Source organism: Prionailurus bengalensis, chromosome E2, assembly GCF_016509475.1.
Source record: "Prionailurus bengalensis isolate Pbe53 chromosome E2, Fcat_Pben_1.1_paternal_pri, whole genome shotgun sequence".
NCBI lineage: Eukaryota > Metazoa > Chordata > Mammalia > Carnivora > Felidae > Prionailurus > Prionailurus bengalensis.
In genome coordinates, this window is record NC_057352.1 from 15,547,292 (window position 1) to 15,568,198 (window position 20,907).

Consider the following 20,907-nt stretch of genomic DNA (forward strand, 5'->3'; position numbering starts at 1 on the left):
TGTCCAACTCTTGATTTCAGTTCAGGTCATGATCTCCCAGTTTGTGGGATCGAGTCCCATTTTGGGCTCTGCCCTGACAGCACCAGGCCTGCTTGGGATTCTCTCTTCCTCTTTACCCCTGCCTTGCACGTGCGTGCGCACACACGCACGCGCTCTCTCTTTCCCAGAGTAAAAAATATCTAAGGAAAAACCAGTTAGGGAGTTTTCTGTGATTTTGTTTTTTAAGTTTCTTTTGAGACCACAAGAGCTGGGGTGGGGGGAGGGACAAGGGATGAGGGAGAGAGAATCCCAAGCAGGCTCCATGCTATCAGCATCGGGCTCGATCCCTTGGATCCTGTGCCAAGATCCAAAGTCTGAGGGGCACCAGGGTGGCTCAGTAGGTTGAGCAGCTGGCTTCGGCTCAGGTCATGATCTCGTGGTTTGTGAATTCAAGCCCCACGTTGGGCTCCAAGTTGGATGCTTCACTGACTTGAACCACCCAGGCGCCCCAGGGATTTACTGTGAAGTTTTTGTTTTGTTTTTGAGAGAGAAAGAGGGCACAAGTGAGTGAGGGGCAGAGAAAGAGAAGCAGGGCTCACTCAAAGCAGAGCTTGTGTTTACTTGAAGCAGGGCTCATGCTCACCTGATGCAGGGCTTGAAGACTTGAACTCACGAACCATGAGATCATGATCTGAGCTGAAGTCAGATACTTAACTGACTGAGCTGCCGAGGCACCTGCCCCCCCCCCCCCCCCCCCCCGCCGTGAGGTTTTAAAACAGATTAACATCTGAAGTCACATGGCATTTATGGGATAAATTGCTTCACCAGGGTGTTGCAGACAGCATCTGGAAAGGAGAAACTACAGTCTCCTTGCAGCCATAAACTTTTTTATTTCTTTTTAATGTTTATTTTAGAGAGAGAGAGAGAGAGACAGAGTATGAGCGGGGAAGGGGCAGAGAGAAAGGGAGACACAGAATTCGAAGCAGGGTCCAGGCTCCCAAGCTGCCAGCACAGAGCACAACGCTGGGCTCAAACTCACAAACCGGGAGATCATGACCTGAACCAAATTCGGCTGCTCAACCAGTTGAGCTACCTAGACGCCCCGGTTTCATTTTTAAAGAAATTATTTTAAGAACACGAACTTCAAAGCCACATTAATCCCCTCTTTACTCCTAAAGCCCAGATAACCTTGAACTAGCGACTTTCCTTCCCCAAGCTCCGGTTTCCTTTGCATACAGTGAAAAATGGTGCGACCTGTTGTTGGTGTGAGAGCTCAAACAGATTACACAGCCCATTGTTGGCTCGTCTGTTGTCTATCTTTTCATTCCCTTATGTGGGTTATACTCAGTACTAGACAATTTTTTTCTTTTCAGTTAACATGGTACAAGGGCATGATTACAAAGTTGCAGCGCTGCAGTTATTCTGCCATTACGTCCTTGAACATTTCAGCTGTTTCCAATTTTTCCGTCAGTATAAGTCAGTCCCCTGATGAATTATCCGGCAGCAACAGGCCAGGTTCCTACTGGGGCAAAGGTCTCATTTCTAAGCTGTAATCGGCGAGCTCAGAAAACTATTTCCGGTTGCCCTTAGTAAAGATGGCGGAAATACTGGCGTCACCGCCAGTCAGGCCGCGGCATCAATGCCCTCGCCAAACATGGTGGCCTCGCGCCCGCCCCCTTGACTTCCTTCTGTCTGGTCACTCGCGACTACAACTCAGTGGCGGAGGTGGCAGAGATGGCGGTTTCTCTCAGGTTCCGAGATCTGCTGATACGGCGTGAGTCACCTCGGCCTCTGGGAGTCCCTAGCTCTGTCGTGCTGTCGTAGCCACCGTAGGGTGGGGAAGCCTGTCCCGGGTCACGGTCTGAGCGCTTTCAACACAGGGGTGCACGTGCTTCCAGCCAAAGAGCTCCCTAATTCTGCAGGCCTGTGTCTTACAATAGGGTGACTGACAGCTTGGTATTCCCAGTCTGGGGTCCCTCCTTCCCATGCTAAAGGGCCCGAAGTAGTGCAGGCACTGGGGCCACTGACAAGTGCACTCCTAATCTTCAAGTTGTTTTTGTTTTTTAAGTTTATTTATTTTGAGAGAAACAGAGAGTGAGTGGGGGTGAGGTGGCACAGCGCGGGGGGGGGGGGGGGGGGGGAGCAAGGAGAGAAAGAATCCTAAGCAGGCTCTGCGCTGTGAGCGCATAGCCCAGTTTGGGGCTCGAACTCACGAATAGTGAGATCATGACCTGAGCCAAAACCAAGAGCCCAAGGCTTAGCCGACTGAGCCACCCAGGCGCCCCTGCCTTGAGGTTTCTTAGGGGCCTGTGTTCCCCAATCTGACATCACTGAGAAGTAATGTGTGCCGTCTGCCCTTGATGGCTCTGTGACCCCAATCTGGGGTCATCAAAGTCTCTTCTTTCCTTTGTCTCCCCAGGCCTGATGGCTCCCACTCCTCAGGGTCTCAGCCTTAGCCTTCGCCCCATGAGCTCCAACGCACAAGAAGAGGCCCCCAAAGAAGCGCCAGACCACAGCTATGAGTCCCTTCGAGTGACCGCTGCTCAGAAACACATTCTCCACGTGCAGCTCAACCGGCCTGAGAAGAGAAATGCCATCAACAGGGCCTGCTGGAGGTAGGGCCTGCAGATCACCGAGGGAGGCCTGCCTGCAGGAGGAGGCAGGGGCTGAGGGAGTGGGCAGGGGTGGGGCGTGGGGGTCAGGTGACCTGAGGGCAGGGGATACGCAGCCCTTCCCTCCTTGCCCCTCCACAGAGAGATGGTGGAGTGCTTCAGCAAGATAGCGCAAGACCCTGACTGCCGGGCTGTGGTGATCTCTGGTGCAGGAAAACTGTTCACTTCAGGTACCGGGTGCTCTCCACCCCCACCCCTGCCACTGCTCCTGGAAATGGACCAATGTTTTGTTTTGTTTTTTTTAATGTTTATTTATTTTTGAGAGAGACACGCACAGGACGCAACTGGGGGAAGGGCAGAGAGAGAGGGAGACACAATCCAAAACAGGCTCCAAGCTGTCGGCACGGAGCTCAACACAGGGTTTGAACCCATGACCCGTGAGATCGTGACCTGAGCCGAAGTCGGATGCTTAACTGACTTAGCCACTCGGGTGCCCCAAACAATGCTTCTTAATTAAGGTTTTAACCAGCTTCTAACTTCCACTTTTATCTTTTTTTTTTTTTCTCTTTAATTTAAAGCATTCAAATCTCAAAGTTAGTCCAACAGAATATGGACAGGATGATGGGCTTTGAAGTCTGATCTTGACCAAGGCCCTTAACCTCTCGGTTGTTGTTTTTTTTCATGTCACTGAAGTGTATTATAATAAGATGCTTTCATATAATTATTTAACACACACGAACTGATTTCCAATTACATGTCTGTTCGAAGTTTTATTGTGCCACGGGACTGTTCTTCAGACAGGATCATTTCCCCTGACCACATTCACTGACTCCTTTGTCATCGCTGTTCTGCTTGTGAAGCCCATCCAGTGATCTTTTTTTTTTAAATTTCAGATACTGTAGTTTTCGGTTCTCAAATTTCCATTTGGTTCTTTTTTATATTTCGCCATTTCTCTACTGAAGTTGCGTATCTCGTTATTTGCTGCAAGCATGTTTTTCTTTGCACTGTTGATCATAGTTATAACCACTGTTTTAAAACTCTTTAAAGCTTACCCATTTATTTTGAGAAAGCAGGAGCAAAAGAGAACGAACAGGGGAGGGGCAGAGAGAGAGGGGGAGAGAGAGGATCCCAAGTAGGCTCCGCGTTGTCAGCACAGAGCCCGATGCGGGTTCTCGATCTCATAGACCGTGAGATCATGAGCGGAGCCAAAATCAAGAGTTGGCACTTGGCTGAGCCACCCAGGTGCCTGTTTCCCGATTCCAACATCTGGGTGACTTTGGGGTCAATCCCTGTTCATCGTCTTTTCTCTTGAACAACTGGGTCTCATTCTTCTTTTTGTTTGCATTTGGAATAAGTTTGGATTATACCCTGGATATTGGACTATGGAAGGACGTGGGAAGTTGGATGCTATCCTGGACCCGGCAGAGAGGGTGGAGGTTCCTGTGTTGGCGGCCGAGTTGGAATCAGTTTTTAAATCTCTTGCTGGGCTGCATGCATGGTTCATGGGTCAGGAAGAGATTTGGGCAGAGTTTATCCACAGAATTTGGGGCTCCCCTCTCTGGCTCTCTCTTCTTTTCTGGAATTTCCCCTCACACTTTCCAGCAGCTACGGTCACCCTGGACTCTGTTTTCTGGTTCTTCAAGCACCACTTGCAACCTCGCCGCAGTCTAGAAACTTTAACAACCCCCGCCTCACTTGGTGCCAGTCCCTTCTTTTAAGTGCTAACTTCCTAGGGCGCCTGGGTGGCTCCGTCGGTTGAGCGTCCTGACTCTTGGTCTTGAACTCAGGGTCATGAGTTCAAGCCCTGCGTTGGGCTCTGCGCTGGGTGTGAAGCCTGCTTTAAAAAAAAAAAAAAAAAAAAGAGGGGCGCCTGGGTGGCTCAGTCAGTTGGGCGTCTGACTTCGGCTCAGGTCATGATCTCGCGGTCCATGAGTTCGAGCCCCGCATCGGGCTCTGGGCTGACAGCTCAGAGCCTGGAACCTGTTTCAGATTCTGTGTCTCCCTCTCTCTCTGACCCTCTCCTGCGCATCCTCTGTCTCTCTCTGTCCCAAAAATAAATAAATGCTAAAAAAAAAAAAATTAAAAAAAAAAAAGAAAGAAAGAAATTAAGTGATGACGTCCTCCGTCCTCCAGAATCTGCCCCATGCTGTCGGGCAGTGGTTTATATCTTGTCCACCCACACCACGCGTGCAGTTGTCATAGGTGGGCAGGTCCGTACCATATTACGCATATATAATATATGTATATACACATATACAGGTCCGTACATATATTATATGTATTATAATATGTATATTATTATGTATATTTTTAAGAACTCGAGGGAGTGAGGGGCAGAGAGAAAGGGAGAGAGAGAGCGCGCGGAGCTGACGAAGGGGCCCGATTTCACGAAACTCAAGATCGTGACCTGAGCCAAAGTCAGACGCTTCACCGACGGAGCCACCCAGGCACTCCGAGTAGTTCGTACCTTAGAGGGGGACACCTGATCCCATGGTCTGGGGTCCTTTACTGCGAGGGGTTGGAAAAGCCAGGGTGTGCGCGTCCCGGTGGTGCAGGGAAGCCAGAAAAGCCACTGAAAGGAGGTGTCCCAAGTGCCAAGCTGGGCTTGCTCTGGGAGTCAGCATGGGTTCTGCGGAGTCGCCCAGGCCTCACAGACGTGGGCGCAGAAGCCAGCAGGTGCCGAAATGGTAACCGTGATGCCATTAGTGGGGTGTGAAGGGCCTCTGGGGCTGTCTCTCGCCTTTAATTGTTGCCATCTCTCCATCAGCTCTCAGGAGGGTGTTACCCCCATTTTGTGCAGGAGAAACCCAAGGCCCAGAGGAGGAAGTGGCCTGGCCAAGGCTGGAGGCGGCGGCGTGATCCTGTCTGTCTTCCGTGTATTCAACATGCACCAAGTTAGCCCTACCCCTCAGCCCCCAATTCTCAGGTCTCACTTATTTCAACCAGCTGTGGAGGCAGTGAAGCCCCAGAGGATTGGGGGTGTAGCCAGATGTGGGAATGGTTTTCCTGGTTTGTCAGATAGCATCGTTCAGAGGCAAAGGAACGAGAAGGATGAACCCCAGGAAGAAAAAAGTGAAGGATGATTCTGCTCAGAATCATCTCCTGGCAAGGCCTCCCTCAGAGAAAAAGCCAGAGTTTGCCCCCTGGCCGGTGAGGCCCCATACCCTCTGCCCCATAAAGCTCTCCAACCTTGGCTCTTCCCACTTTCCCCTTCACTCACTGCACTACAGCGATGCTGACCGCCCCCGTGCTCCTCATACAGCCCAGGGGCATTCCTACCACAGGACCTTTGCGCTGGCCCTTCCTGACATTTGGAACTCTCTGATCCCAGCTAGCCCCATAGCTCCCTCCCTCTCCTTCCTCAGATCTTCACTCAAAAGTCACTTTGTCAATGAGAGGGTCCACGACCACCCCACTTAATACTGCAACAGCCCTCACTGCACACACACACACACACACACACACACACACACATTCCATTCCACTTCCCTGCTGAAGTTTTCTTTTAGCACTGTCACCACCCGACAAAATGTATTTTCTTATTCGTTTGTCTTCCCCCCACTGAAGGGCAGCTCAGTGAGGGCAGGGACTGTTGTCTATACTGTTTGCTTACTGAACACCTCCTGTGCCCTGGGCTCATTTCAGGCACTGGGGATGCGGGAGTGGGCAAAAAGACAAAACTCCTCCGCTCATAGACCTCACGTCCTGGAAAAGGAGATGGGCCCTCGAAATAAGCACGTAATTCTGTGGTCACAAGAAGGCAGCGTAGGAGATGAGACAGAGAAAATGAGATAGAGGATGACGGGGCTGCTGTTTAGCCCGCGTGGCTGAGGTGGGCTTCTCTGAGGAGATGACTTTCGGGCTGTGGCCTGGACAGAATGATGGGGTCAGTCTTCTTCTTCTTCTTTTTTTTTTTTTTTTAAAGTGTATCTGTTTATTTAGAGAGATAGAGAGCAGAGGAGGGACAGAGAGAGAGAGGGAGAGAGAGAATCCCAAGCAGGCTCTGCACAGTCAGTGTGGAGCCTGACACGGGGCTCGAACTCAACGAGCCACACGAGATCGTGCCCTGAGCTGAAACCAAGAGTCACATGCTTCACCGACGGAGCCACCCAGGCGGCCCTGGAACGGTTGGAGGCCTCTGTGCCCAAAGGAATGGGCTAGGGACAGTGTTGAGGAGGGCTGGTAAGGTCCCGGCACATACCTTGTATTTTCTTCTAAGTAAGTGGGGTGGGAGGGAAGAAAAGGCCCCCCTGACATGCTCACAAGTTCTCTTGGCTGTGTGTGGGAAATGGTCGGGGCAGGGAACAGGGAGCCCAGGAGAAAGTATTTTAGCCAGAGTAGAGGTCATGGAGAAGGATTAGTGGAACAAAGGTTAGACTTGGGATCGTCTTGCAGTTGGAGCCACGAAAACTTGCTCTCTCTCTCGAGTCTTCTCTCTGAGGGACCATTCCCACCACTGACTCCTGCCAAAAGCCTGTCTCCTGTGCCATCTGGCATAATGGTGACAAGCATGACCTCTGGAGCCAGTGCATGGTCCCGGGCTTACAATTCCAGTGCCATTACTCACAAGCCAGTGTGACCTTGGGCAAGTGACTTTAATGTCCGGTGCCTCAGTTTACTCCCAGTAAAACTGGCGATGGTAATAGCCACCTCATAGGGTCGTTGTGAGGATAAAGTGAGTAACGGCCCTATCAATGTCAGCGTTTATGTATTTCACACCCCATATGCGATCCCTGGCAAAGCCATGTGTGAGCGGCTTTCTCGAAACACTGGCGGTGGTTTGGGGGTTCAAATCTGCCAAGTCTGAGTCCTGACCGCTAGTTGGGGCAGTGGATGGGGAGGGAGGGTGCCGGGGGGGGGGGGGGGACTACGTGAGCCTCCTCGTGCCTCCCCACCAGGCATCGACCTCATGGACATGGCTTCGGATATCCTCCAGCCCCAAGGAGATGATGTGGCCCGCATCAGCTGGCAGCTCCGTAACCTCATCAGCAGATACCAAGAGAGCTTCAATGTCATCGAGAAGGTGCAGGGGCAGGCAGGGCACCACCCCCAGCCCCGTCCACCTCTTCCAGACCAGCCCTGACCACCACCCCCGTCCGTTCCCTTGCAGTGCCCTAAACCGGTGATCGCCGCCATCCACGGGGCCTGTATTGGTGCGGGTGAGTACGCAGACACCCGCCAAGCATCTGGGCACCCACGCTGGCCGGGCGCCTATTGGCTGCCGCCCTTCCGCCTCGGCCACTGACCGCCAGCCTCAGATCAGTTGCTAGCTCAACTCGGTCCAGGGGTGCGACCCCACCACCTGGGAGGAGGGGTTGGTTCCTGTGGTTGCTTAATGCCCCTGGCCTCCACCTTGCAGGCGTGGACCTCGTCACTGCTTGTGACATCCGGTACTGTGCCCAGGATGCTTTCTTCCAGGTGAAGGTGAGCCATCCTCCCCGAGCTTCTGTGTCCTCGGATCTTGCATAGAGCTGGGCAGTGAGTGGCTGGGTGGGGGCAGAGCAGTGACAGGGGAGGCTAAGGGAGCGGGGGAGAGGGAGGGAGAGAAGGGAGGGCTTCACGGAAGAGTCAAGCAGAATTGCACCTTAAAAAGTAACACTTTGGCCATGAAGGAAGTCAAGGGGAGGCCATGCAGTCTACGTGGGGTTAGGAGTGAGTAAAGGTACGGGGGTGGAGATGCGGCTGGGGTTGCTGCTGGGATCAGTCCTGGAGAGGACGCAGACAGGATGGAACCCGCAGAGGCAGGAAGGGGGTCAGATGGGCAGAGTTTGAGGGCTTCCCTCTGGAGATAGACGTGGCCGACCCTAAGAAGTTGGGAGGGCAGAGGAATTGGGAAGTGGGCTGTATTCTAGGCTGAAAGAAGTTACCTGGGTGAAAGCATGTGGATGGCAATGAAATGGGGGGGGGGGGGGGGGGTAGTCTCTGAGGTGGGTGTGGAATGTGCCTCTACAGTAAATACGGGATTTCACTGGCACTGAGGTTACACGGTGGGGGGCAGTATCGGGCACAAACCAAGCTCTGATACGATGGCCCGCCCCAGGAGGTGGACATAGGTTTGGCAGCTGATGTGGGAACGCTGCAGCGACTGCCCAAAGTCATCGGAAACCAGAGGTGAGCGGAGCAGCCGAGGGAGGGGACCCCGGGCATCTCCCGGGCCCAGGATGAGGGCCGTCCCCTGATAGGCTTTCCCCGCTTTCTTGCAGCCTGGTCAACGAACTGGCCTTCACTTCCCGCAAGATGATGGCTGATGAGGCCCTGGGCAGTGGTCTGGTCAGGTAGGGGCCGAGGCCTGGGCTGGTTGAAGGCTCGGGCGCAACCTGGGCAGGGCTCTTTGGGTCCCCGTGTATCTTCACAGATTCCACTCTCTGGGTGGTCAAGTCTTTATTCTGGGGTCCAGTGCCCTGCTCTGATTGGTCTCTCTCACTGGGCGGTTTTCCGCTTTCCACTGTGGTTGGCCGATTCTTCATCCGTGGGAACCTTCCCAGAACCCCCACACCCCATTACGGATTCCCTTCATCCGCAGCCGGGTGTTCCCAAACAAGGAGGACATGCTTGAGGCAGCCTTCACCCTGGCGGAAGAGATTTCCACCAAGAGCCCCGTGGCAGTGCAGAGCACCAAAGTCAACCTGATCTACTCCCGCAACCATTCCGTGGCCGAGAGTCTCAACTACATGGTAAGGCTCTCCGTCCAGCCAATCACAGCCCCTCTCCAGTCCCAGAGCGACCAATCAGGGCCCCTGCAAGCAGACTTCTGCAGGCCTTGCCCTCCGATTGGTGCGCTGTCTCTTCCCTGTTTTTCATTGGCCCAACTCCATTCCCTGCCCTTGCCATTATGCTCCACCCTCTTCATCCAGGCCACCTGGAACATGAGCATGCTGCAAACCCAGGACATCGTTAAGTCTGTCCAGGCTACACTGGAGAAGAAGGACCTGAAGAGCGTGAACTTCTCCAAGCTCTGAGAGCCCCCAAGGGCCAGGCCTTGCCCCTTGTCCCACCTCATGCCATTTCCTCATCCACAGAGAAGGAGGATTAGTGAGGATCGTCGCCTCCGTGCCTTCATGCCTGATCTCCCAATTTATAGCTGGGACACTGATTTCCTCATGCCCAGGGCCTTATCTTCACCCAAACAATAAAGCTACCTAAGGAACCCGGTGTCTTTATTGCAAAGAGAGGAGAGGCAGCAAGGAGCCAAGATGCGCCTGCGCCCACGGCCCTCAGCGGTGCTGAATGTTGGGGACAGAGATTTGGCCAATGGGAATGGGAGCCACGCAGGCGATGCCCATTCAGAGCTGGCAGCGGGCAGCCCAGGGCCAATAGAAAGTCTGGCAGGGGCGGGGCAAGCAAAAGCCAGGGTCTTCTGCAGGCCTAAGGGCTACGGCTGGTCTCCCTGCCTGCTCCAGGCTCCAGAGCTCCGTTCACCCTGCCTGGCACCCACTCACTGCATAGCCTAATGGGATGCGACGCTAGAGTCTGGCTAGAGTTCTGCTGACACCCAGTCTCGGGCCAGCTGCCTCATTTCTTTAAGCCTCAGGTTTTCATGTCCGTAGATAAGCCCAACCTCCTGGGTTTATGTTCAGAACGAGTGCAAGAGGCCAAGGATTAATTTAATGCCTTCTATATGCCAAGTCCTGTTCTGAGCATTTATTCCCTGAGTGACTCCTTTCAAGGCTTCTATGAGGTCGATACTACTAATATCCCCATTGTACAGTTGGGCAAATCGGGAAGTTGAGGTTCAGGCCAAACTAATGCAAGACCAAACAGCCAGGAAGTGGCCAAGGCAAGATCTGAACCCAGCACCCCTGGCTCCAGAAGTCGTGATCTATGCAGTCCAGGGCCCCCCGGGTGGCTCATTCGGTTGGGCAGCCGACTTCAGCTCTCGTGGTTTGTGAGTTCGAGCCCCCGCGCCCGGCTCTGTGCTGACAGCCCGGAGCCTGCTTGGGATCTGTGTCTCCCTGTCTCTGTGCCCCTCCCCCTGCTCGTGCTCTGTCTGTGAAAAATGAGTAAATGCTAAGCAATTTTTTAATTAATTATTTAATTAATTAAAAACGATACAGTGCAGTGCGCACGGGTCCGGCATGCAGTGGGCATGCAAATGCCTTCCGCAGTTCCTAAGAGTGTCCAGGGCGTCCAGCTCCTCCCTGCTTTCACCCACTCCCATTGCCCATCTGTCACAGGTCGCGCCTGCAGCCTTGCCCTGCCCAACCCTCCTGGACTCACCCTCCCTCTGCTAACAAAGGTCTGGGCAGGCTTTTATGGGCTCTGATAAGGCCCTGGCGGGGCTGAAGTTCACTACACTTCCTCTTTGCGGAAGGGCCTGAAGGAGGGGGCTCTGACCTGAGTCCTCCCGACCTGACCCAGATAGATGAACTGGGTTCTGACTGGTTACCAGTGAGGCTAGTAAGAAAAGGGACACAAGGGGGTGCCCTAGAAAAAGATGGGAGCCGGGAATGCCCGGAAGAGGGGCCCTGTGGACCCTGCCCCGCCAACCACTCCCTTATCCTCGGGTATAAGAGCCACCCCCCTCCTGCCATCTGCCACCATTCCCCACTCCTGCACCTCTTCTCACCGGACGACGACGAGCCACCAGCCCAGCCTCTCAAGATGGCCTATGTCCCTGCACCCGGCTACCAGCCCACCTACAACCCGGTGAGATAGCGGCCCAGGCCCCAACTGCAGGCCCCGGCTTAGTTTCACCCTGAACCCCACACACCAATTTCCTCTCATCCTGATTCCTCAGAGGTGCCCCCGCCCCCAACCTTGACTCTGATTTACCCGATACTGACCCTGGGGCTTGATTTACTCCCATCCTGACGCCCTGGCTCTTCATGTCCACACCTGACGCTCGGCTCTCTTCCCCTTCCCGCGGACCCTTCACCCCTAGTGTCCCAATGACAGTGCGGGGGGCTTCTCGATGAGGGGTAAAGTCTCACCAGGCCCCTTCCACAGACTCTGCCCTACAACAAGCCCATCCCGGGTGGTCTCTGCATCGGAATGTCTGTTTACATCCAAGGAGTGGCTAGCGAGCACATGAAGAGGTAAGGCACTCCCCTCCGCTAGGCTAGGCTAGGAGGGGCTGCAAACAGGGGCTTCCGCCCTAATGCAGAAGACCTTCTTCCTTCCTGCTTGGGAAGGGGAGCTCTGTGCCCCTGCACCCGATGGCCAAAGATCAGCCCTAGCCCCTGGGACGTCCAGGACTTGGTGACCAGGAGCAGGGAGCCTGGGGGCTGAGAGGCGTCAGGGAGGCTCACGGAGAGAGGCAGCCTGGCCCGGGAGCTGGGATGTTGGACTGGAATTGATGGGTGTGATAGCATGAATTCAGATCACAGGCTCTGAGCTCGGCCTGGCCAGCTCTGTCACTGGCCAACTGTGTGACCGGGGAAAGGCACCACGCCTCTCTGTGCTTTAGATTCCCGGCTGTAGAATGGGATTGTCCTGAGGGTTCAATGCGTAAAACTGGAAAGTAAGCACGAAAATAAGTCTTAACATTTTTTTAGGGCCTTAAAATGCTGATAAAGATGGAAGCGAGCTGAAGGCATTGTTGTTTCTCGCTCGTTGGTTTTTTGGTCATTTTGTGCCCACTGTGTGCCTGGGCACTGGGGACAGAGCAGTCGACAGGGCCAAGATCTCTGCCCACATGGAGCTGACATCCTAGTAGAGAGGAGAGGTGAAAGACAAAAATCAAATCTGTAATCAAAATCAAAAATCAAAGTGGTGATAAGTGCTAAGCAGACAAACTGGGAAAGGAGTTGGGGAATGGATGTGGGGGGGAGGGACCCTGTGGCATTGTCCCTTAAAATTTTTTTTTTCAACGTTTTTTATTTTTATTTTTGGGACAGAGAGAGACAGAGCATGAACGGGGGAGGGGCAGAGAGAGAGGGAGACACAGAATCGGAAGCAGGCTCCAGGCTCCGAGCCATCAGCCCAGAGCCTGACGCGGGGCTCGAACTCACGGACTGCGAGATGGTGACCTGGCTGAAGTCTTAACCGACCGTGCCACCCAGGCGCCCCAGCATTGTCCCTTTAAATAGGGTATCGGGGTGGGAACACTTCAAAGACCCACAGAAAAGGAGGGAGGGAGCCTGGGAGTATAGGCCGGTAGAAAGAACAGCCCTTGCAAAGGCCCTGAGGTGGGGGGGTGTGTGCGCAGTTGGAATAACTTCAGGGATGCTGGCCTGAGGGAAGGGGTGGGTCGTGTGGGTTCCTAGGTCCCCCCTGGCTGCTGGTGGGGAAAGGCCTCCAGGTCAGGGAGGGAGCAGAGAGGTTCCTAGGACAGTGCCTGGCCCTTGGAAATGCAGGAGTCCCAGTGGTAGTCTTATTTAAAGTTGGGAGGGGCTGGGGGGGCTGTGGTCTGGTTAAGGGAAGGGAATGAGCATGGCCGTCCTCCTGGACTCCAGGGCACTACCCCCGCCCCCCTCTCTCGGGTCAGCAGTGCCCAAGTGTGCTGTCCCGTTTTGTCGTTGTCTCCCAACCCCCCTCCCGCCCCGTCCGGGAAGTGAGAACCGGGTAGGTCTGAGCGGGCTTCCAGGAGGGGAGGGTGGGTGAGCTGGCAGGTGGGGCCGGGGGAACAGCCCTTCCTGTCCCACCAGGTTCTCCGTGAACTTCGTGGCAGGGCAGCACTCGGGGTCAGATATCGCCTTCCACTTCAATCCCCGCTTCGATGGCTGGGACAAGGTGGTCTTCAACTCCATGCAAGGTGGCAAATGGGGCAGTGAGGAGAAGAAAAGGAGCATGCCCTTCCGCAAGGGCACCGCCTTTGAGCTGGTGTTCATGGTCCAGGCCGAGCACTACAAGGTCTGAGCTTGGGGGCGGGGCCTCCCTCCTCCCCGCTGCCTCCCTCTCCCTCCCTCTCCACCTTCCTTCCTCCCTCTCTTCCTCTCTTCCAGCTGTACCTCCCCCTGCTCCCCTCTCCTCCCCTTCTCCTACTTGTCCCCCTTCTCCCCCTCCTTCTCCTCCCCTCCCCCCTCTCCCCTCCCCCTTCCCACCTCACTTTTTTCTTTTCCTTCGTACCTGCCTATTAATCATTTTTTCTCTTAAACAATTTTTTTTTTTCTCACGTTCCTCATTCCTATTCCTCTACCGTGGGCAGCCTTGTCATGTTTAACGTAGATCGCTTTGTTCCTCTGCATTCTTGCAAAATGCGTATCCTTGCTTTCTTCTGGAGAGCTCTGAACACACACAAGAGGAGGTGCGGGTGCAGTGACCCGCTGGTCCCCTTGGCCAGCTCCAGTGGTCGTGAGCTCCAGGCCCCCGTGTTTGCATCCTTCCCTGATGCTTCCCTCTCATCTGATTTAAAAGCAAATCCCAGACATAATTTCATTCATAAATATTTCAGTGTTTAAGAACATAGTCACGAGGCCGTTACCACACCTCAAGCACTGACAATTCTTCCTGGGGCCCTCACATCCTGTCAGCCGTCCGGTGACCTCGTAAATACCTTAAGGTGTGTTGTTTTAAAGTTTGTTTTGAGAGAGAGAGGGAGCATGAAGGCAAGAGCTCAAGCAGAGGAGGGGCAGAGAAGGAGGGAGCGAGAGAGAATCCTGAGCAGGCTCCGCACTGTCAGCACAGAGCCCAACGCAGGCCTCGAACCCACGAACTGTGAGATCATGACCTGAGTCTTGTCTGCACTTTGTTTGACTCCGCCTCCGGATAAGGCCCGCACGCTGTGACTGATTACTATGATGCAAGTATTTTTTTTTAAGTTTATTTTATTTTTGAGAGAGAGAAAGAGAGAGAGAGAGAGCACGTGCTCGCCTGCCAGTGGGGGAGGACCAGAGAGAGGGAGACAGAGAATCCGAAGCAGGCTCTGAGCTGTCAGCACAGAGCCAGAGATGGGGCTCGAACCCACGAACCGAACCATGAGATCATGACCCGAGCTGAAGCTGGACGCTTTCACTGACTGAGCCACCCAGGTGCCCCTATGCAAGTATTTTTAATTTTCTTAATTTTTTAATTTTATTAAGCTTTATTTACAACACATTTTTTATGCCTGTTTATTTTTGAGAGGGAGAGAGAAAGAGGGTGAGCGGGGGAGGGGCAGAGAGAGAGAGAGAGAGAGGGAGACCCCGAATCCAAAGCAGGCTCCAGGCTCCGAGCTGTCAGCACAGAGTCAGACGCGGGGCTTGAACCCACAAACCGTGAGATCGTGACCTGAGCCGAAGTCGGACGCTTCACCGACGGAGCCACCTGGGTGCATCGCAAGTATTTTTAAAAATGTGTTACTGAGGGGCGCCTGGGTGGCGCAGTCGGTTAAGCGTCCGACTTCAGCCAGGTCACCATCTCAAGGTCCGTGAGTTTGAGCCCCGCGTTGGGCTCTGGGCTGGTGGCTCAGAGCCTGGAGCCTGTTTCCGATTCTGTGTCTCCCTCTCTCTCTGCCCCTCCCCCGTTCATGCTCTGTCTCTCTCTGTCCCAAAAATAAATAAAACGTCGTAAAATGTGTTACTGAAGTGCACCAAAGAGTGCGAGCCATGTGTACAGAGCTCGCTGGTGTTTCACAAAGACAACACACCCGTGGCACCAGCACCTAAGTCCAGAAATAAGACTCCTCCGGAGCTGGCTGTCAACGCCATGCCCCCTGCCTGGCGCCATAAATAGAACCGTGAGGACATCAAGGATGCTGAGATATGATAACAAGGCTCCACACAGGATTTCAACAACGCCTGTGACATGCCTGGCTGGCTTTTAATGTTCCCATCAATCCCAGGGTGAGCCTCCAAAGGCTCAGAGAGGTGGAATGACTTCCCCGAGGTCACACAGCCAACGCGTCAGAGCTAGACTCGGGCCCATCTCCTTTGGCGCCGAAACCAAAACTCTGACTTGATTATCTCGCGATCGATCGCTCTCCTGACTACATTCTCCATTGTCTCCCAACCACCAGTCTCTGAGCTGCCCCTTGACCCCGGCTTGACCTCCGACCTGCAGACTCCGACATTCCTGACTCTGTGGCTATCCCAGCTCGTCCCCAAGACGCGTCTCCGAGTTAAAAAGATCTCTGTTCCCTGCCTCCTGTTTCTGCTTTCCCAAGGTCATGGGGGCTGACTCTGACCTCACCCCCTGCCCTCCAGGTGGTGGTAAATGGAAATCCCTTCTATGAGTTTGGGCACCGGCTGCCCCTGCAGATGGTCACCCACCTGCAAGTGGATGGGGACCTGGAGCTTCAATCAATCAATTTCATTGGTGGCAACCCCCCGCCAAGCCAGGTGGGTGGCGTCTCCTCACTTATGTGCCTGCTTCCTTCCTTAATTCATTCCCTCACTCCTTTATTTCCCCGAGCACCTGCTCCGTGCCAGGCCCTTCGCTGGCTGAGCCACGGACTCAGAGGCAACTAAGACAATCCACTGGGAAGACATTTCCCCAAGGCAGTGTTGGCTCTAAGCGGTCAAGGCCGGGGTGGGAGACAGGAGGTTTGGGGAGTCCGAGGGGAAGGCTTCCGGGAGGAGGAGGAAGTCCGTCATCTGAGTCAAGGAGCAAAGATAAGGAGGAACAAAAGCCACGGGGAATAGTAGGTGAGTCCATGAGAAGTTGCCCAACATTGCTAGTCACCGGAGAGAAACTCACTTCGAGTCACAACGAGCTACCTCCCCCACGCCCAACGAGAAGAGCTATCGAGGGAAAGGCACACAATACCGATTGTGGGCGAGGCTGGGGAACTGGCCCGACACTCCCCTGGAAATGACTGGGCAGCGTCTGAGAAAGCTGAGCGGAGACACACGCGATGACCTAGAAACCCCATTCCCACGTCCACAGTGAACAGACAGGCACCAAAACACCCATAGCAGCACTCGGACTCTAGACGCCAGCCATGTCCTTCAGCTGAGGGCTCTCTACTCCCCAGCCTGTACGCCCCCGTCCCCCACCTCCTCGGGGAAACTGCTCTGATGATCATCGGACCCATTTTACAGATGGGGTACCGAGGCACAGAGACAGGAGGAAGCAGGACCAGGGAGGGCGCAAGAGTAGAATGCACCAGGCTCACCTTAACGGGGTGGAGGGTCACTGTGTCCCGAAGATCCCTAAACGTGGCAATTTCCTCTCCATTAATGAGCCACCTGGGTGCCACTCTTTGACCCCAGAGTTCTCTTGGACCGCGGTCGTGGGGCTGCCCTGGGCAGGCATCCCTGACACCCCCCGCCCCCAGGCCCTAGTTTGGGGTCTCCCTCATTGCCTGCCTTCCCACACACATTGCCTTTGTGCCCACAGACACCCATGGGCACGCCGGCAAACCCAGTAAGTACCTGTCGATGGGTGATGGAATTCTTGTGGTGGGGGCTTGGTGGCCTGAGGAGGTCTTGGGGCAGCTGAAGGACCCCCAGCCCCCCTCACCATTTCTGCCTTCCATTCATCTGTATAGGGTCCTGGACACACCCAGCAACTGCCAAGTAACCTGCCTGTAAGTGGGAGAATTGGGTGGCCACTTGGGGTGGGGGGGAGGGGTGGTGAGAAGTGCGAGGGGGGTCAAGGAGGCGGGCCCCCCCAGTTGTACTAATCCAGCACCCAGAGATACACCTGCACATAGTTGGTGTGCCATAAATATTTGTCAAATATTCTAGAATAACACCTCTCCTTCCTCACCTTACAGACCATGGAGGGACCCCCAATCTTCAACCCGGTAACGTGTCCCGTGGGCGTTTAGGGCTCTGTGGTGGGCAGTTTGTGGGGAAGCCGGAGCCGACGGTGGGCAGAGGGGCTCTGAGAGGGTGGGAAATAGAGTGGGCAGAGGGTGTTGGGGCAGGAGGCGGGGAGAGGGTGGGGTTGGTGGCCAGAGTGGGGAGGGGACGGAAGTTGGGGACATTTCCTAGGAGTGGGCACCCATCTCTGAAAATTTGTCCCTGCCTCTGGCTTCTGGTCACCTGAGAGGTGACAGGACCCCATGTTCTCCTCCCACAGCCCGTGCCATTCAGGAGGATCTTGCAAGAGGGGCTTACAGCCCGAAGAACCATCATAGTCAAGGGTTTTATACCCCCTACAGGCAAGAGGTACCCAGTCTGCACTGAAGCGGGGATCCTCAGCCCGCTTCCTCCGGCCCCCTCCTCCCTCGGAGAACCAGGCACTGGCCCCCGTGTGACTCCCACCTCCTTCCCTCTCTGCCTTCAGCTTTGCGATCAACTTCATCGTGGGGTCCACAGGGGACATCGCTCTGCACATTAACTCCCGTCTGACTGAGGATACCGTGGTCCGGAACAGCTACCTGAATGGTTCATGGGGATCCGAGGAGAAGAAGATCTCCTACAACCCATTTGGTCCTGGGAAATTCTTTGATGTGAGTCGGGGGTCTCTTTCGCCCCCTTCCCTCCAGAGCCTGTGTCCTGGCCCTAGCCTCAAGCCTGCCCTCTCCCTGCAGCTGTCCATTCGCTGTGGCATAGATCGCTTCAAGGTTTACGCCAACGGCCAGCACCTCTTCGACTATTCCCATCGCTTCTCGACCTTCCAGAACGTGGACGTCTTAGAGATCCAGGGTGATATCAACTTGTCCTATATCCAGATCTGATCTATTCCCAGAGCCATAACTCTTGGGGACACAGAGAGAAAGAGCCCACAGGACTCTCTTCTAAGCCCTTAATAAAATGTCTGAGGGTGTCTCATGCGTGTCCGTAACGTCCGTATCGCTGTTCCTTCCTTCCTTGGTTCGATCATACACTGTCCATTCAGCCACCTCATCACCTGTCCATCGATCTTCCCGTCACAATAAATCTAGGAATATTCCAGACACAGATCTTGGGCTTGAAGTGTATCAACTCATTTGCTCCTCACAAAAACACCAGGAGATAGGAACTATTATTATCGTACCTCTGGAAAAGATGAGGAAACAGGCAAATTAAAATAAAGCAGGGGCGCCTGCGTGGCTCCGTCAGGTGGGCTGAGAGCTCAGAGCCTGGAGCCTGCTTTGGATTCTGTGTCTCTCTCTCTCTCTCTGCCCCTCCCCTGCTCACGGTCTCTCTCTTTCTCTCAAAAAAAAAAAAAAAAAAGTTAAATAAACATTAAAAGAAATTTTTAAGTAAAGCAAATTGCCCAAGGTCACACGGCACATAAATGTCAGAATGAGGATTCAAATCAAGGTGGTCTGGCTACACTCTTGGTCACTATACAACCCATTTTTCCATCCGTCCATGTATCCACCTGTCCATTCATCCATCGCCACATCCATAAATCTCTCCAAACATCCATCCAAGCATATGTTCATCTATCCACCTAAATACACAGTCAAGGACGCCTGGCTGGCTCCGTTGGTGGGGCAGCAACTCTTGACCTCGAGGTTGTGAGTTCGAGCCCTACATCGGATGTAGAGATTACTTTTTTTTTTAATTAAAAGAAATTCTTTTTAGAACTTTTATTTATTTACTTAGAGAGAGAGCGAGAGAGAGCAAGAGTTGTGGGGTGGTGGGGGGAGAGCAGAGGGAGAGAGAGAGAGAGAGAGAGAGAGAGACTCCCAAGCAGATTCCATGCTCAGTGTGGAGCCTGCCACAGGGCTCCATCCCACAACCCTCGCATCGTGACCCAAGAGGAAATCAAGAGTTGGACGCTCAACTGACTGAACCACCCAGGCGCCCCAGAGATTACTTAAAAAATTTTTTTGAAAATCTAAAACACAAAAAAACAAATAAACATCCAACCATTTGTCCACTCACCGTCACCTAACTCTCCACCTATCCAGCCGTTTGTACATCCATTCATCACCCAACCCTTCACTCAGCCATCTGACCATCCATCCATTCAAACATCTAACCATTTATTTATTCACTCATCCGTCTGTCTGTCCATTCAGCCATCCTTACATCCAACTTGCATTCACTCATTCATCTGTTCATCCCTCCATTTGTCCGTGCAATTCTCTGCCTTCCATCACATCCATCCATCCATCCATCCATCCATCTCTCCATGCGCCATTGATCCCTCTGACTAGGCATCGATTTCTTCATTCTCTACCTATCATGTCATCCATCCATATCTTTATGATATATTCTCCTATTCATTTCCAACTATTTGTCCGTTCATTTACCATTGCCTCTCTCCATCTGTCCACTAACCATCTACCATCCAGCCAATCATCCATTAACCACCGCACCCTTGCATGGATTTAATCATTTGTTCATTTGTTTACACTTTCACTCACCCATTCATTCATTCCTTTGTCATTTCCTCACTTGTTCACATATCCGTTTATTCAGGCATTTCTCCGTGTCTATTCATTTGTTCGTTCATTCATTCATTCTGTTTATTGTCTCATTTATTCCCTTAATCTAGTTCTCAAATGTGGCTGTACATTGCAATCATCTGGGGAGATTTAATGAAAAAAAAATTTTTTAGAGAGGGGGAAGGGCAGAGCGGGGGATGCGGGGGGGGAATAGAGGATCCAAAGCGGGCTCCTCGCTGACAGCAGGGAGCCCCATGTGGGGCTCTAACTAACCAACTAAGAGATTATGAAGTTGGATGCTTAGGGCGGCCACTACCCAAGTTGGCATGTCCCAGGGATGGCAGCGGAGGAACAAATCAGTAGCAGAGCCTGGAGGGGCTCAGCAAGAGGGATGGAAGAGCTGGAGAGGTCATGTTTGGTTTTCTATCGCTGCTGCAGCATGTTTGAAGAAATATGGCTACAGACTTGCCAAAGTTCACAAAAGCCATTAATCTATAGATCCAAGAAGTTTAATGACTTGCAAATAGGATAAATACAAAGAGATCCACACCTAGACCCATTATTGTCAAACTGCTGTAAAAAACATAAAAGACAGAGAAAACCTTGAAAGCAGGAAGTGAAGAACAGCTCGTCTTGTACAGCGTTAACAGCAGTACAATTAATAGCTACCTTTTTATAGAAACAATGAAGGTCAGGGGCGCCTGGGTGGCTCAATCGGTTATGCATCTGACCTTGGTTTTGGCCCACGTCATGATCTCACAGTTCATGAGTTCGAGCCTTGCATCAGACTCTGTGCTGACAGCGCAGAGCCAGCTTCGGATCCTCCGCCTCCCTCTCTCCCTGCCCCTCCCCTGCTCTCCCTCTCTCTCTCAAAAATAAATAAGCATTAAGAAAAAAAAAAAAAAAAAAAACGCCAAAAAAAACCCCAACAAAACCCAAGATCTTTGGGATCAGAGAAGATCAGAAAGGAGCTGAGCAGTTTCATGACTCAGTCAAGGCGCCAAAAGAAAAAGAAAACTATCAACAAATACTTCTACCTTCAACAAAACTGTATTTCAAAACCGAAAGCAAAATAAGAACAGTCCCAGAGAAACGAAAGCTGACAATTCATTGTTAACAGAGCTGCCCTCTAGGGAATGCTAAAGGAAGTCCTTCACACTGAAAGAAACTGACATCAGACAGAAACTC

The 20,907-nt window shown here is 53.1% G+C and overlaps 2 protein-coding genes across 2 annotated transcripts; both read left to right on the forward strand.

The window, feature by feature from the left end:
• Positions 1–1,621: 1,621 nt before the first annotated feature.
• ECH1 (enoyl-CoA hydratase 1) lies at positions 1,622–9,738 on the forward strand. The gene is made up of 10 exons (XM_043598992.1): positions 1,622–1,753; positions 2,399–2,594; positions 2,733–2,821; positions 7,490–7,614; positions 7,702–7,750; positions 7,951–8,015; positions 8,632–8,702; positions 8,795–8,866; positions 9,115–9,265; positions 9,446–9,738. Exons 1-10 carry the CDS (start codon positions 1,714–1,716, stop codon positions 9,548–9,550), a joined length of 963 nt encoding a protein of 320 aa, XP_043454927.1. The 5' UTR covers positions 1,622–1,713; the 3' UTR covers positions 9,551–9,738.
• A 926-nt stretch (positions 9,739–10,664) lies between these two features.
• LGALS4 (galectin 4) lies at positions 10,665–18,300 on the forward strand. Its single transcript, XM_043598993.1, has 9 exons — positions 10,665–11,237; positions 11,538–11,626; positions 13,178–13,382; positions 15,653–15,787; positions 16,939–16,977; positions 17,167–17,196; positions 17,475–17,563; positions 17,682–17,847; positions 17,929–18,300. Exons 1-9 carry the CDS (start codon positions 11,193–11,195, stop codon positions 18,073–18,075), a joined length of 945 nt encoding a protein of 314 aa, XP_043454928.1. The 5' UTR covers positions 10,665–11,192; the 3' UTR covers positions 18,076–18,300.
• Positions 18,301–20,907: the final 2,607 nt, after the last annotated feature.

Coding starts and splice junctions, on each gene's coding strand:
- ECH1 (XM_043598992.1), top strand. CDS start 1,714: ATGGCGGTTTCTCTCAGGTTCCGAGATCTGCTGATACGGC. Junction 2,822..7,489: donor AGGAAAACTGTTCACTTCAG/GTACCGGGTGCT, acceptor CCTCCCCACCAG/GCATCGACCTCATGGACATG. Junction 8,867..9,114: donor CTGGGCAGTGGTCTGGTCAG/GTAGGGGCCGAG, acceptor CTTCATCCGCAG/CCGGGTGTTCCCAAACAAGG.
- LGALS4 (XM_043598993.1), top strand. CDS start 11,193: ATGGCCTATGTCCCTGCACCCGGCTACCAGCCCACCTACAACCCG. Junction 13,383..15,652: donor TCCAGGCCGAGCACTACAAG/GTCTGAGCTTGG, acceptor CCTGCCCTCCAG/GTGGTGGTAAATGGAAATCC. Junction 16,978..17,166: donor AACTGCCAAGTAACCTGCCT/GTAAGTGGGAGA, acceptor CTCACCTTACAG/ACCATGGAGGGACCCCCAAT.